The sequence below is a fragment of the Podarcis muralis genome, chromosome 5 (genome assembly GCF_964188315.1).
Source record: "Podarcis muralis chromosome 5, rPodMur119.hap1.1, whole genome shotgun sequence".
Taxonomy (NCBI): domain Eukaryota; kingdom Metazoa; phylum Chordata; class Lepidosauria; order Squamata; family Lacertidae; genus Podarcis; species Podarcis muralis.
Window position 1 is genome coordinate 79677873 of NC_135659.1, and position 17353 is coordinate 79695225.

Sequence of the window (17353 nt, forward strand, 5' to 3'; positions counted from 1 at the left end):
TTTGTGGAATTGGCTGTTCCTGATAGCAGGATTGTTTTACATGGCAGAGCCAGCCAGAAACCCAGGTAACCTCCTCAGGATCACTGGCAGGGCTGGATCTGCTGGAGGGTGATCATCCCTCTGCTCTTCCACATGTGAACCTCAAGTATGGGCAGGATTGAACCCTGAAGTGCTTTGGCTGCTTCTTCTTTGGTGATCACTTGCAGCCGAGTAGGATTGTCTTCCATGAATATGGTCTTAACAGTGTCTCCATAAGCGACTGTTGAGGCCAATTCTGGATCCGCACATCCTTCCATAGTCAGGACATAGGTTTCCAGTGAGGATTTGCCAAACGTGCCTTCCTCTTAGCTCACAGCTGGAAGTCACAGAATTGACTGCTATGGTTATTGTTTAAGTGATTTCCATATTAAGCTTCTGAAAATGTATTGGCATTTATACTGAGACTTGTCAAGACAGAGTTAATCCACTGCTTTATAAGGAAAGGGTCACACTTTCCTGTTAGTGTGTGGAAATCTGACAGCTCTGATATTATGATTGGCATTGTGGTTGGAATGACTCAAGTTCAGGGCCAAGATAATCTGCAGTACAGATATAGTCACTTGCATAACTAACTCCATTGTGACTTCTGTGCTAACGCTGTGCTTACTCAGAACTGTAGTTGAGCAATGAGCAATAATACAGCTTTCAAACCAGCTATGGAATTATGTAGTAACAAGCATGTCTAGAGGAAATTGACTAACAAATGTAAAAATAATAATAATAGGAAACAGTTGTGAGTATCTCCTGAAAATATCTTCTTGAGGAGGTCTTCTCCAATAAAGTCGAACCTAAATAGTCAAATCTGAATTATAAGTTAACTATTGCCTGAAGAAAATATTTGAACTCACTGCTCCTTTATTTTCCTTGCGGTTGGCCCAGGGCAATAATGAAAAGAACCTTTGCAATTACAGATTAGATAATGAGATATCCTTCCCCTTGTTCTTTCAAACACTCTGATATACATGACCTTAATGCAGGGATAGCGCTTCAGCGTAAGAAAGCATGGAAGCTGTTTAGATTAGACAACAGCAGACATATTTCGCTGTATGGACCTTTGAAGTTGATGTTTAAGATAGAAGACCAACTGTCCTCTATGCCTAAGTTAAATAACATGCAAAGAGGTGTTCTTGTTGGGTTAAAAGGCTGTAAACCTCCCATTGCCTTAAAGTCTGTCTAAGCGTGAGCGATGCAATACCTACCTGTTTCAGCTGGTATTCAATAACCAAATAACAAAGGCGGAAACGATCTATACTGTTTTTTTAATTAGCTGATTAGTTTTAATGGTTTGCTTTCCTTGAACAGTTGCCTACCCAGAGCACTTAGGAAGTGGTACAATAAAAAGCAAAATATTTAAATAAAACTACATTTGATTCACTAATATAGCAATTACTTGGACCTCTTCAGTTGTACAAAAGAAAGAAAGAAAGTTTGTTGGTATTGCTTTTTGAAGTTGGGTGTGTGTGTGTGTGTGTGTGTGTGTGAGAGAGAGAGAGAGAGAGAGAGAGAGAGAAAGAGAATGAAAGCAGTACCTGTAAACAGTGCTTGAAAACAGCTTCTGTCAGAACACTTCCCATTAATTGGTTTTTAGGGAAACCAGTTATATTTTTATTTCTTAAAAATTGTCGGCTTTGCCTGCAAACAAACTCAGCTAACACCCTGGGTGCACCCTGGATTTTATTGTATTTCAGTTTGAATTCCATAGAATAATACAAGAAAATACAATATATAAGAAATAAAAGACACAATAAATATACAGTTAAAAATCAATGTGAAAATTTAATGTGATGGGTGTGCCATCTCCCATCTTCAACTGTCTTCAACCACAAATCCAGACATGTCATGGACTGTCTGAATGAAGTTTGGACTACTGGTGGTCCACAGACCACAGTTTGGGAACCCTTGGCTTGGATCAATGAAATACAGTGTGTCATTTTTCTCCGACTTGTAATCATGCATAAATTATAGTGGTCCATGCACGAAGGAGTGAGTAGAGTAATGCAATAATTGATGGGCTTCTAGAATTAAAAAAAAATCATGGTGCATCCAAAGTGTTTGCTGAGTTTGATTGCATGCCAAACTTACAGTTTTCTATGAAATCATAACTAGAGTTGCTGAAAACCAAGAAATGGAAAGGGTTCTGGCAGAAACTGCTTTCCAGCAATGTTTGCAATTATACCGCAAATCTTCCTCCCCATCCTCTCATACACACACTATTAAGATGTCCTCAGCATTTTAGAAGAGGCTTATATTTATATTCCCATCTGCTTTCTATTTTGTCTGGCAGCTGACCCAATTAAATCACACCTAACAAGATGCTTGGCATTCTCTGAACTCCTGACCTCTGGACTTCACAGCTTTTTTAAAAATAACTATTGTTGCAAGTTTACTATTTCCACAGGGAACCATTTTAGGATTTGTATTTTTCTCTGATTCTGGATAGCTTAGTGGCCTGCATAATGTCCTTTCTATAGAACCATGGTGTGTGGTTTTTTAATTGTTCTCTATCAAAGCAAGGTGGGCATTTCCATGCGCTCTGGCTTCCGTCACGGTGTTCCGTTGTGCCAAAAGTGGTTTAGTCAGGCTGGTCACATGACCAGGAAAGCTGTCTGTGGACAAATGCCGGCTCCCTTGGCCTGAAAGCGAAATGAGCGCTGCAACCCCATAGTCGCCTTTGACTGGACTTAACCGTTCAGGAGTCCTTTACCTTTTTACCTTACCAACAATTGCCTGATCTTCTCAGAAGGCCTTGTCAAAGGAGGGAAACTCTGGAAAACACAATGATGTTTTTATGTGACAAATATTTTCCTATACATTGGGGGGGGGGGTGTCATGGCAGCTGCAGAAAGTCAACTGCATCCTTACAAGATTGTTGTGCTTTTCTTTCCAGGCTGGTCACTGGAAGTGGTGGAACTGTGTAAGAAGTATCAGAATGATACAGTGGTCGCTATAGACTTAGCTGGCGATGAGTTGATAAATGCTGAGACCTACCCAGATCATCGGAAGGCTTATGAGGTTTGTTCAGATGATGAGTAAGGAGCCAAAAGAACAGGATTGGGGGAGGTGGGTAGTTCAAAACCCTCAGTGCCTGCCTTACATGCAATCTGAGAAGAACAACATATAAGACTCCCATTCCAGTGTTTTATTATCATGCACTCATGTAAAACCTGCTACATCTTTTTATTAAAACGGGACTGGTCTACAGGTACGAGAACCTAATCCCAACTGCTAGCAAACCTTCAGTCACAGACTGAGGCTAGAGATAAGAAATGTCTGGCTAAAGCTTTCCAAATAGAAGATTGGTGTAGTTACTCCTCTCTGTAGATTCACTCAGGTATAAATCAATATGCTTTTGCTGGAATTTTTTTTATCAACTATGTGAACAGTTATGCATGGGGTAGAGTTTTGCAGGTGCTCCCCCAGTTTTAGCCCAAGGATGCTAGGCTCTTCTGTGAAAGACTTAAGACTCTTGGGGGTGCGGGAAATACATTTTCCTCCAGACTAAAAGCTTGTCCACACTTACCTTTTGCCCCAATCTTTCTAGGCACAGATCCACGCTTAAAACCTCTTTGTCCAAGCATTTCCCACTCCCCCACAACCTGCACAGCTTCCCCTGTGAAACTTGCACTTTAGCACGTCAATTCAGGTTTTCCATGTTTTGCCGTTTCCTCCTATTAAGATTTAAAGAGTGGGTTTTTGCAGGGAAAACTCAGAGGGTGTGCGTGTGCTCAGACACGAAGATTTAAAGCACAGACCATGCCTGGAAAGAGTGGAGGAAAGGTGCCAGAAGGAGATAGGGAAGGAAATGTACTGCTGCTAGGCTTATTGAAAAATCTTGGTATCATTGTTACCTTCGGTTACAATGAAGTAATTCCACCAGCATTTGAAGACATGCCCAAGAACTTTCAACCAGTCTCCTGTTTTAATCTCCAAGGAACTTTATTGCATAGTTTAATTCCACATGTTTAGGTTTTAATGGAATTGTTTTATTGTGTATTTTAACAATGCTGTGTAATCGTGTTTTTTATTGTGTTTTTTATATTTTGTAAACCACTTTGAAGCCTTGGCATTAAGTGGTATTTTACTACACATTTTATCATGATTGTTGTGAAGCAAAAAGTGACAATCTTTAGTTTTACGTGTATTTTAATAAAATAACAAATTTTCCTCTTCGGGAGAAAAACCAATTTTAAGCAGATTTTTCTATTGGGCATATTCCAGTTTTTAGCAGCTCTGCTTAGACTACAGCCAAAGAAAGATAAGGTAGCAAATGCTACCTTAAGAAATTCTATGGATCTCTAGCATTTGCCAGTCAGTTTTTATTCTCTTCCTTATGCTCCCTTTTATTCAGGAAGCTGAAAGATGTGGCATTCACCGAACTGTTCATGCTGGTGAGGTTGGGCCACCCAAGGTTGTCAAGGAGGTAAGAAGTTGTACTGCAGAACAAACAAACAAACAAAAAAGGATGTTGTGTCATTGGAAAAGCTGACAATTGACACTGAATATACAGCAAACTGTAGAATGTACAATATGAACCATGGGGGAGAGGGTGGAAGGAGAGCTCTGTTGTGACTGATAGGTCAAGTTTGTAATCAGAAGGAACAATTTTACCTAGACTCTCCATTTCCAGCGTCTTGAGGGTGGAAAGTGAATCCTATTTAGTTCTTTCTCTCTTCCATTCAATTTTAAAGGTGCCTAGTTCAAAAATTGCTAGACCAATTTGGGTGCAATTTTGATACTTTTACCTAGAGCTACCTCTCATATCTGCAATTTTCAGATATGCTAAGGGAGACTAAATGATTCCTCTCTTTTTTGTTACACACACCCCAAACTGTAAGGACTGCCCTTGCAAGAAGACTGCTGCAGCTACCCATCTGAAATTTGGTGGGATTCGTCTCCTCACAAGGGGCAAACATGCATGTATGTTTCATCTAATTCTTACAAAAAATCAAAACAGTTATAAACTGTTCCTAAAAAAAAAAAAAAAAGCCACCAACGCTTGGTGTAATTTCACAGGAGTAATCCACTCGGGAGAGGCAAACAGAGCTGCACCCACTTCTGTAAAAAGAAAAAAAAGTTATACCAGGTGTTTTATTTCTGTCTTCCATCCATCACTCTAATTTGATTGTGATTTGAGTGCAAGCTACATAGCTTACTTGTTCAAGTAAGAAAACTATTGCTATTTGCAAAAGACAGTGCATTGGAGATCATAAAGAGAGGAAGGAACGTGTGAGCCCAATGCTTGTTCATGTAATGACAAACTAAACCATACTCTCCCATATTTTTTTTTTAGTATTACAATTCAAGGGTTTTTGGGGGTCTCCAGAAGGTCTGTGCCATACATAGTATGGCTGTGTTTCTAAATAAGCTTTTAGCAGATTGTGATAAGTACGGTATACCTTATTTAATAGGAGTAATAGCTCAAAACAGTTTATAGAGCTGCTCTCACTTTAATGCTGTGGGCTGTAGTTATCGTGAACTGCGCAATCGAGAGTAACCTAATTAGCAAAAAGTTGATTCTACATTCCCACCACTCCCTGTCTTTCATTATAGGCAGTCAACATCCTAAAGGCAGAGCGAATTGGCCATGGCTACCATGTCTTGGAAGATGAAAGTCTATATAAACAGCTGTTGAAAGAAAATATGCATTTTGAGGTAATGGAATGTCTTTCAAGTCTCCAACTCTCTGTTACTTGAACCAGATAATAGCTGCAGTTGATATTAACAGAGGAAGCTGCCTTGTATCAAGGCAGACCATTAGTCCGCCTAGCTCAGTATTGTCTCCCTTCACTGACAGCCACTGCCCAGCATTTCTAAATAATGAACATAGGTATTTTAAAGGGGATGTGTACTGATTCTGTTTTGTTTTCTTATATAAATATACAGATCTGCCCTTGGTCTAGTCACCTCACTAGTGCATGCCAAACCAGCTTCAGTAAGCATCCATTAGTAAGGTAAGGATTTGGGTTGGTTGTTTTTTAACTTTGGAATAATCATGCTACATTTTATTTAATTATTCTGACATTACTTCTCAATTATTGGATCAAAATCATTACCCAGTTATCAGCTCAAATCCTAATATTGAGGCGAGCCATGAGGTTTAAGCCTCCCAGTTTGCCTAATAATAATAATAATTTTATTATTACTGCCCATCTGGCTGGGTTTTCCCAGCTGCTCTGGGTGGCTTACAGCATATATAGCAACATAATAAAACATCAGGCATTTAAAACTTCCTGATACAGGGCTGCTTTCAGAAGTCTTCTAAAAGTTGTGTAGTTCTTTATCTCCTTGACATCTGAAGGAAGGGTGTTCCACAGGGAGGGCGCCACTTCTGAGAAAGCCACCTGCCTTCTAGAGCATTCAGTTAGCACTTTATCTAATTTGTCTTTTCTATAACAAAGAAAAGTAATATGACAAGAAAATATTCAACAGTATACATTGGATCTTATATTATTCTTAACATCTGAGAAAACTTAATATGATTTGATGTATAGTAAATAAATAGTAAATGTATGATGTATAGTAAATAAATCACATTTATTAGTGATTTCTCCCCCTGTGATATTTTATGTGGATTACTTGAAATGTGTTTTATCATGTCACATTATTGTACAGTGGATGCTCGGGTAGCAAATGTGATCTGTGCGGGAAGCACGTTCGCAACCCGCAGCACCGCATCTGTGCATGCGCAGGTGCGATTTAGCGCTTCTGTGCAAGCGCCGAAACCCAGAAGTAACCCGTTCCAGTACTTCTGGGTTCGGTGCGATGCGCAACCTGAAATCGCGCAACCCGATGCGTCTGTAACCCGAGGTATGACTGTACAGTGAAAAATAAATAAAAAGTATATTTGGTGTTTGGACTGTAGTTTAATGGAAATTGTCTATGGGGTTCAGTACAAGTGGGATAGAAAACAGGCTTCACTATATTTTTCCCCATGAGGAAAATGCAAATTATACTCTAAAAAAAACCTGTTGTTCTTTCAATTCTGTTGTGTTTTTTTTCCAGGTTAATGAAAGATGAAGCAAATTATTCCTTGAACACGGATGATCCACTCATTTTCAACTCCACAGTTAACACGGATTACAAAATAGCTCGTGATTGCATGGGCTTCACTGAGGAAGAATTCAAGAGGCTGGTAAATTAGTTTCGGTTTTTCACATCGGTTGTGCTTGATCCTAAACATCTTTGCTTTGAAATAATAGCTTACTTCCAAGTAAGCTGTGCTTCGATCTGCAGCCAAAGTAAATCTTCCTAAAGTTACTTCTCCAAAACAGAAATGGCCTTATAGGAGCTCACCATAGTGGGCATAGAACCACATCTGCAGCCTGTCAATTTCCGTGAATTGTACCCCACACCTGCACCAAATCACAACTCTAGATTGTAGAGGTATGGTGAGATTCTTAACTGCCGTATAGACAGGCGCAGTAGATAGTTAGCTCCCCACATAATTATAAGACCATTGCAGAAAAGTTACTGCTTTGTAAATGGACATCTTAATTCACAATCTGTATCTGCATATGTTTATAAACTTTGTCATTGTGTAAAGCACTGATGCACTTCAACCCATGCTCTGACTGATACATTTAGCTCCTTACTTCAGATAATAAAATAAGCAGGAAGTGGAGTGCTTCTTAAATCATTAAGGAGTTGCTGAGAAGAGTAATTCTATATAAACTCATTCAAGTGCTTATTACAGGACACAGTGTCCTTTATTGCAGCCATTGTCCTCCTCCCCACTTCATAGCTGGAGTGTTTCCTCACCCATTCTTGAAACCATTTTTAGCTGAATTTCTACTTACCCACCCATTCAGCCCTTCCTTCTTCTCCAGAACTGTCAGTTCTTTGCTTAGTCGTTTTTTAAAAAATGGGCACATATCTGCCCATTCACCCCAAGAGCCTTGTTGACTTGGTATGTGGGAGCAGGGATATAATTGTTTATTTTAAACACTGTGCCCATAAAAAGGAAGAACCATGTAGGAAGAAAGCATGTGGATATGCAGAAAATATATTAGGGTTTGACTTATGAAAACAAAGGCACAAGGCATACAAATGGAGACAAGTGCTCAGTTTCACTATGAGCCAGGAAAAACAATCTCCATTTACAATCTCTCTGGAGAAATGTTGACTCATCCTGGCAGACACATTACATGTCAGGAGGAAAGAGAGTGCTGAGTCACCACATCGTTTAGCCAACAAGCCAGCATATGACATGTTATTTATGTAGCAGCACTACCAAAATATATGGCACTTTACAAAAAATGAGGTGATAGGTTCTTGCTTCCAGAGATCAGCAGTTAAACTGCTTCTGGAAGTCAAAACACAGAACCATCTATTGCTTGCATTGCTGCGCTCTCAGAGCAGTATTTTAGTTTTGAACAATAAGCCCACAAGGCTCCAACTTTTGTGCATCACCATGGTTTGCTGCCAGTGGTTCACACCAGCCTGACAGGTAAGGAGTTTGGGGGGAAGAAGGCCACTAACATAGGGCAGCTCATAGTGTAGTCTGCTTCTCTCACCTACGGAGACTAACCAGGAGATGTGGCAGGTACCACCCAGCCCTTTAAAGAGGTTGAAATGTGAGCCCTTACCGCTAAGGGTCCCCCCATGAGGACAGGTTGGGATTCCCTGTCTGTGATCCCTGCATAATGCCCCAGACCAGAAGTCATTTTGACACAGACAGTAATATGAGAACAAAAGAGAAGTATAAACCTTTGTAGCTGTAATGAGGAAGGTATTAAAAACTCAGAACCCTAACACTGGCAACTGAGACATGTCCCATAGCATAGGATTGACCAGCAAAGGCATAAAATTGGTCAGGCAAGGAAAACACGTGTTTGATTTTTAATGGGTCCTTAATTTATAAGCCAATGCATTTCCCCCATCCCATCAGGGAGCAGGGCTGTACTGCTTTGTCGCACAGCTTTCCCCTGCCCCAGACCCGACATCCGTATATTAGGCATGGACAACTGAAGGGAGAGAACCATGTGGATTTCTGCACACTTAAGTTTCCCTTGGAGCTGGAGCCCTCTTTTGGTGGCAGTGATGGTGGGCCGCTGGAATGAGAAGTGGGCCAAGTGATTAAAACTTCAATTTTCCCACCAAGAACCTCTCTGATTTCTAATACTCCATGCCTTGAGTCTGATCGTGATTACGGAAGCTTTGTAGTAGTGGTAGAAAAATCTGGTAATAATAATTTGCATGCTGGAGGTCCCAGCTTTAATCCCTGGAATCTCTACTTAAAAGTTATGTGGTAGGAGCTGCGCTGGGGAAATGCTACCTTTGATTCCATAGAGCCCTCACTAGTCCTGATAGATAGATGGATCATTGCTCTCACTTGGCATAACACAGTGTTACATCAACTGATTACCAGATCTCTGGAATATGACTGTTTGTGCTTCTTAAAGTGCTCCATTTTGCATGTCTAATCAGGAGCAGTGGGACTTAATCCCAGCTAAGTGATCAAAGCCTAAAGACTGTTTTCAAAAGGCTGCCATTTTCCCACTTAACGAAAAGCTGTGAATGTACGGTTGGAAACTGCATCCATTACTTTCACTTAGATTTGGCTAGTAATGCATACTAAGACACAAGCAGAATATTATACTTGCTGAGCTTCACTTCTGTGTTTGTTCCAATTTTCGCAGAACATAAATGCTGCCAAGTCTAGCTTCTTGCCAGAGAAAGAAAAAAAGGAGCTTCTCTACAAGCTGTATGAAGCCTATGGGATGGTACAAAGCACAGAGTTCTGATCCATATGATGCCGTCTACTCGTGACCTCTTTTCCTGACATCTTCATGGTAGTCAGAGACCTCCATTTTGTTTCTTTGAAGACAACGCACAAACTTAGTACTGTGTTACTATCTTGTTTACTATTACCATCCACAGAGTGGGGGCATACAGTATATATAAAGAACAGTATTCCTACAGTGTTTGTGTTATATTTGCCTAGAGCACCCAGATCCCATAAATAAGATGGGTGCTATGAGTTTACATGTTTGTTTTTTTAGGCTAAAGATAATAATCTTTTCAGAGACTGGAAAGTTTGGAGGAGGGGTTGCTTCTTGTAATGGCTGAATTTACCTCTGTTTACCAAAGTGGAAGCAGGTTTTAGAGACTGGATTATTTCAAGAACCTAGTTGACCAGAAGCAACAGAGAGACAAAAGAATGTGTATATACAATGGGAAGCAAAGCATCTCTCAAACCATTTTCCTCTCTCTCTTGAAAGCTATAACTTATCTCTGGCCTTACTGAGATTTCTCTGTAATTTGTCTTCTGTATGCCCATACACTTGAAACAGAGAGAATCACAACTGAGTTTTTTCAGATGTTTAACATCTTTTAGTGGGGAATCTCTGATAGAAATGAGTATTTCACTTTATCCCTGGTTCTCTGATTGTTTGACACAGTCATAGGCTGGGTTTATTCCTTTCTTGATTCTGCTTGGCCTTAATACCAACTTAATACTTATTTAAATGTCATCAAATTCTTTGGAGCTAATACTTAAAGAATAGTGGTTCTGATCCAAGGATTGTTGAGTGCACCTGGAAGATAACAGTTCCTACCTATATTTCAAGAATGCTAGGAGCGTGCATCACTATCCAGAAGACAGTGTCAATGGTGATCACCTTGAATGAGTCACATGCATCTGATCTGTGCATATAGGTCCCAATATAGCAAGGGATCGCTGCCGAATTGGGGCAAATCCAGATTCAGCATCTTGCCTTTCCCCAAATCAGACTTGTCCAAGATGTCTTAAGCTGTATATGTTCAAAGAACAACACAGCATTTTAAAAAGGATTGATTTGCAAAAGAAGCAAACTCCTTTATTCCAGTACACTTGCTTTGTCTGCTGCCTGCACTATTGGAACTGCTGCCCTTTTTAACTAGCATTTTTGACTAAGCTCTGTTTTATATAGCATAATGTTTTTTTCTTGTCTGTTACCAACAGTATGGTAAATTTAGCTAATGGTACTAAGTTATCTGGTAGGTTTTCAACTGCCTGGTACACAAACCAGTTAGGATGAATTTCTGGAATTGAACTTCATGGTCTTTTGATGCACACACACACACACACACACACACCCATCCATGGGACTGATTTGACTTATGCAAATACTTTGGTTTAACCAAGTTATGGTCAGTCTGTAAGTAAATACCTTAAAAACCACATGTCAGTGGTCTTTTGCAGAAATAGAAAATATGGTATCCAAATCAAAGTAATACTGCATCAGCACCATACCAGGAGGCCTCATCTCGCATATATTTGTGGGATTTCTTCTAGTGATTATAATGTTCTATTTTGCATCTTTTAGAAATACTCATTTGTTGGAGAATCTTTTAAAAATATCCACAAAGTCTCCATGTATCTGAGCAGATCCTTTTGTCTTTGTATTTCATTATAAAGAACCTGGAAGTCTTGTACTTGCAAGGATAAGACTAATGTACTACAGAATTTGTCTCCTAGACTCACAGAAATCTTCCACTCTGGAACTTGAAACTCCCAAATACATGTGCTTTGATCTGAACTTCTATTCTTTCCGTGAATAGAACAGAGTTCATAGAACAGGGATTTCTTGATTCTCCCTTCCCTTTGCATATCTGCTCCTAGGGACTGGGGAGCCTTGGATGTGTTGTGAGATATGTTGTGGGGCTGCAGATGGAGGAAGGAGTTGGCAAGATTTGCTCCCCTCTTACATGAACAGAGCAGCATTTAAAGTGGATCTTTTAAATGATGTAATTTTATCAGATTTCTAGAAAGGTGATCAGCATCTGTGAACCTCTAAAGATGCCTCAAGGTGCTTTCAGTAGTGGAGCATGAATAATTTGTGCAGTGGCTCAGCATATGTTAAAATACCCAGGTTTTATTTATTTTACCTTTGTGCTTCATTCATAAGGAATAGTTGTTGAGGGCACAAACAGATACTCTAGCAAAAGTGCATCTGCTGCAACCACATGTTTAGCTCCCCTTCCATAATGTTTAATAGAACTTACTGATTTGATCGCAACACACCATGTTTCTGCCTCCTTCCAAGCGGCAGCCAACAACATGAAGTGGCGTTGTGACATCAGAATGCAGTTGAGTTCTTCTAGATGTCATGGACCGGAGGATGGTGCCTAAAACCTCAGTTACCATTTTTAGTAACAGCTGTGCACTTAATATAAATCTGGCTTGGTCCATAGACACATGTCTTCAGCCACACAAAAGTGAATTCACACAATCGTTTTTTTTCTATCGACAGAGCAGGATTTCTTATCTTAGTTTAACATTTCTGGACTGACGTACTTGTGAACATGGCTGGCGCACAATCTGAATGTGTATTAAACTGTTCACAACAAATGGAGGCTTATTGTAGGCTTCTATCCTGAGCTGAAAATGAGACTGAGGCCCTTTATAAAATGAACCTATCTTCATGCTTTTTTTAAAAAATGAAAAGAATCTATATCAAGGAGCTGGACTTGCTTTAAACACTGTTTCTTTGTGAAAGGAAAGCTCTTCACAGAGCCCTTTGTCTGTTCTAGCTTATCACCAAGTAGCTCTTTACATTGCTGGGACTAGTGGTCCTTTTTTGTCTTAAGTGTGGCCGTGAAGTGTTAGTTTTGTAGGACATAGGAATGACACACATCTTTGTTTTCATCACAATGCAAGCAGGGCTTATATCTATCAGAGATAGCAAGTGGTACATGCGAACCTGAGTCTGCATGACCCAGAGCCTGTCTATCACTGTATTTCTGATGCTGTACTACTAATTATTCTATATAATAGTGATATTGGCTTAAGTTTACAATGTTTTTAAAAGTTCATAAACACAGCTGAGGAAATCATACAATGCCATATTTCGGTGGTTATATAGGCTGGTATTACAAAGCTTCAGACACCAAAAACATGCCTCTGATGAATGGCTTTGACGTCACTGGGTTGCATGTGAAAAAGAGACTGAGCCTTGCATAGCGCTTGTCTCCAAAAATAAGTTCTGAATGTAAACTATAATGTCTTATGTATAACCAGGAATATATATATAGGAATTATTTTGTTATTTTTATAATGTCAATGAAAAGTTATCCTTATAAATTTTTCTTATGTTCACATCCTGAAGAACAAAGGAGAATTTTTATTTTGGTTTAATGAAATAAATTGCATTTTAACTATATTCATATGTCACTGTTGTTGTTGATTTCAAGCCCAAGTCTGCAAGATGTGATTCAATTAAAAAACAAAACTAGAAATGTTGTGATTTTATCTCAAAGGCAGGTACTGTCACTTGGTGGAACAAGGGGATGGAGGGATGTCCAGTTGGATTCCACCTGGACTGCAGTAGCTATGAAACCTGTTAGGGCAGTTGGATGGGCAAAATTAACTGTAATGAAGGAACTGTGGGCTAGACATCCACTTAAGAGTGCCAATGCGTGGCTACATAACACAGAAGAAACGAGAACTTGTGCTACTGTTCTTCATGCTTCTCAAGGCCAAATTAGATGTGACACCCAATTGCATGCCTCTTCCCCAGCAGCTGGCTGTTGCAGCTGCTTCTTTTAAAAAAATAGAAATTAAAAGCTGTGAGTTTGAGTATAGGAAAGCAACTGGGAGAGGGAAGAAAGAAAAGGGTTAAGCAGTACTGCACACACTGTTTCCATGTCATTCTTCCACAACTACAGACTCTCAGGGATTCTTTTGACTTAGAAAGAAGCCATTGGTGGATAGCCCTGGCATTTCCAGTGAAAAAGGGGGTAGTGAGGAAGATCCCTCATTGCCTGAGGTCCTAATGAGAGCCGCCATTTCTCTCCCCACACCCCAAAAGAATGATCCTGGCAAGATGCTATATCAGGATGTGGTATCATTTCCCTGGGGCATAAACTCCCAACAGAAATGCCAGGCTGCTAAGCCACTGCTTGAAGCAACGGTGAAGCTTTGCTTTTTGTTTCTTAAAAATAAATAAATGGGCCACCTCATCTTTAAAGTAAGCTCAGTCCTGCCTTAAGTTTTTTGTTTGTTTTTGCCTGCCCCACTCCCCAATCACTGATACCATCTAACTTTCACCAGAGAATGAAGGGTCCTATGAAAGATGAGTGGGATATTTGGTCCAGCCTTCGTATAAGGCAGCTTCCTTTGTTCCTATCTAGATTGGCCTAAAATAAGCCATTCAGTTTTGGAATTTGCTTTGAAACATCTTGCAAGGGGGACCAAGTGGTTGCCAATAGATAGAGCATATAAAACTTATAAGAGTTTGAATGGTCACTGCATCACCAAATATTCCAGCAGGTAACACAGTGCTTTGGAAGGCCAATGTAACGCAGGCCTACAGACAAGTTACAGGACTGCCTTGGAAGGTGGTGGATTCTCCATTGGAGGCTTTTAAGGAGAGGTTGGATGGTCATCCTTCATGTAAGCTTTAGTTGAGATTCCTGCATTGCAGGGAATTGGACTAGATAACCCTCGAGGTCCCTTCCCACTCTACAGTTCTATGACTCTATGAAGTCTGAAACTGAATATTCGCATCTTTCTATACAGCTACATATGCAAGATCCATCAACTTTTGGTTGCCAACTTATATAGTAAGGAACTAGGAAATACTATATAACCCGGATATAATAAATGGCTGCATGTCATTCAGTGGGAAATGCCTTTGGAAAACAGGATGTTACATGATTTAAAAGAGCAGTACCATTGGCAAATGCTCTTCATATGTTAATTCCCCACTGAAACTTCATGCTGAAGTAGCTTGGAACCAGCTCACAGGGGATTTGGCTAAATATAATACTTAACCCAGGCATACTTAACAGGCTAGAAGCACTATGTTTAGCATGTCTCCTGTGATATCACAGTTACTAGTGAATAACCTACTGTCCCTCTTTTTCCCCAGTGTGGGTTTGCGTAGGAGACTGAAGCAGGAAAACTCATTTTGCTGAGCAGGATAATTCCTGTTGGTTATGTCCCAGAAAGCTCTTCCTTATTGACACCACCCTCTAACTCTTCACCCCAATTAAAGGGCAAGGAGAAAGGGCAGAGACTGGTTTCTTATTGAAAGAGGTAACACAAAGCCTCTTGGCTTTCTGGAAGGGGAAGGAGTGACTGGCATGTTATTGAGAGAGATTGGATTGAGTAGGCAGTTGTATTAGATGATCTAATAGTCCCACTCCAACTCTTGAATCTGATTTAACCATGGAAGAATTGAAGTAGATCAGGCATAGGCAAACTTGGCCCTCCAGATGTTTTGGGACTACAACTCCCATGATCCCTAGCTAACAGGACCAGTGGTCAGGGATGATGGGAATTGTAGTCTCAAAACATCTGGAGGGCTGAGTTTGCCTATGCCTGAGGTAGATAGCCTGATCTGACTTCTTCAGGAAGTAGGTCTGAAGAGCTGACACAAATAGTGTTGGCAATAGATGAAGTTAAATGAATTACTGGTCAATTAAAAATTAACAGATCGCTGGTATCCACCCAAATGTTTTTAAAGCATATGTGGATTGCTAATCTAACAGAAATGTGTCACGTGGCCTAATGTACTAGAGGACTGGACAGCTGCCAATGCAACACCAATTTTACAGTGGATCTGGAGGGTGGTGGAGTGTGTGTGTGTGTGTGTGTGTGTGTGTGTGTGTGTGTGTGTGTAAGTGTAAAACATTGCATACCCAGTAGCTTAATGTATAAATTACTGGAAAATATGAAAAAGAAAAATTATCAAGCATTTAGGAGAACGTGCCTTGCTGGAGAAGAATCAGCAAGGCTTCCGCAATGGTAAGTCCAATTTCAGTAAACCTTTAGAATTACAGTGGTACCTCGGGTTACATACGCTTCAGGTTACATACACTTCAGGTTACATACTCCGCTAACCCAGAATAGTACCTCGGGTTAAGAACTTTGCTTCAGGATGAGAACAGAAATCGTGCTCCAGCGGCGCGGTGGCAGTAGGAGGCCCCATTAGCTAAAGTGGTGCTTCAGGTTAAGAACAGTTTCAGGTTAAGAACGGACCTCCGGAACGAATTAAGTACTTAACCCGAGGTAGCACTGTATTTGAGTGGGTTCATATGGATAGGAGTGAGCCAGTAGAATGTGTGTATTTGACACTGTGTACAGTTTGGGTCTTATCTCAAAAGAATGTAGAAATAATTTCTTAAATTCATAACTGTAAACATCTTTTATCCCATCCCATCCCTTAACAACAGCCATATTTGTCAGATTTTCTGCGTTTTCTTATATAGTGTGAATGAATGTTGTCCTGTTGACCCCCCTTTTCCATTTTTTCTCTTCTGCTCCCTTTCCTCCTTTTATCCCCACCCCAACCCTGTTCCTGGTGTTTTCTTTGAGAACTGTAATTTGAAAACTTAATATATATTCTTAGAAAGAATGTAGAACGGGAACAGAGCAGCCAAAATGATCAGCAACTCTCTTATGAAGAAATATTGCAATGTCCAGAACTGCTTAGTTTAGAAGTGTATGGAAAGACATGACAGACAGTTGTATAAAATTAATGCATGGTGTGGAGAAAATATAGAAATAATTTTTGTGCTCTCCCTGATAATAACCAGAATCCAGGGTTATCCAGTGAAGCTGAATGGGGATAGATTCAGGACACACAAAAGGAAGAACTTCCTACAGCACAGAGTTAATCTGCGGTATTCACTTCTACAGACTGTGGTGGAGATGGCCAACAATTTTAGATGGCTTTAAAATGAGATTAGACAAATTGATGGGAGAACAAGATATTCAATGACTAGTGCTAGTATATAACCAAGGCAGTATGTCTCTGAATATCAGCAGCAGGAGAGGGCTATGGCTATCATGTGGTGCTCATTGTCTGCTGGGCAAAACAATGCTGGGCTATAGCCTTGGGTTTGATCCAACAAAGTTCTTTTGTTCTTAGATTGCCACACTCACACAGCTAAAATCATGTTGCTGTGAGGGGGCAGCCAGCTACCATTTCCACCCCACCCTGCTTGAGGTGTGCACACATAGACCAGTGCTTTAATGCCCCCCAGAGGCCATTTTGAGAATCCTGCCATATTCCATGGATAGACATGGCTGTCTGTATTCCGATCCGAAGAATTGATGCTTTTGTATTATGGTGCTGGAGGAGACTCTTGAGAGTCCCATGGACTGCAAGAAGATCAAACCTCCCCATTCTGAAGGAAATCAGCCCTGAGTGCTCACTGGAAGGACAGATCCTGAAGCTGAGGCTCCAATTCTTTGGCCACCTCATGAAAAGAGAAGACTCCCTGGAGAAGACCCTGATGTTGGGAAAGATGGAGGGCACAAGGAGAAGGGGACGACAGAGGACGAGATGGTTGGACAGTGTTCTCGAAGCTACCAGCATGAGTTTGA

The 17353-nt window shown here is 40.4% G+C and overlaps 1 protein-coding gene across 5 annotated transcripts in view; it reads left to right on the forward strand.

The window, feature by feature from the left end:
• Positions 1 to 13181, forward strand: part of ADA (adenosine deaminase) — a 77801-nt gene extending 64620 nt beyond the window's left edge. For 4 of the 5 annotated variants that reach the window (XM_077929263.1, XM_077929264.1, XM_028735062.2 and 1 more), the window contains 6 exons: positions 2927 to 3051; positions 4388 to 4459; positions 5590 to 5691; positions 5923 to 5990; positions 7042 to 7171; positions 9678 to 13181. In XM_077929263.1, the coding sequence (XP_077785389.1) occupies positions 2927 to 3051; positions 4388 to 4459; positions 5590 to 5691; positions 5923 to 5990; positions 7042 to 7171; positions 9678 to 9782 (602 nt within the window). In that variant the 3' untranslated portion in view covers positions 9783 to 13181. The remainder of the gene's footprint in view (positions 1 to 2926; positions 3052 to 4387; positions 4460 to 5589; positions 5692 to 5922; positions 5991 to 7041; positions 7172 to 9677) is intronic. The other variant, XR_013393014.1, reaches the window with a different exon arrangement.
• The last annotated feature ends 4172 nt before the right edge of the window (positions 13182 to 17353 follow it).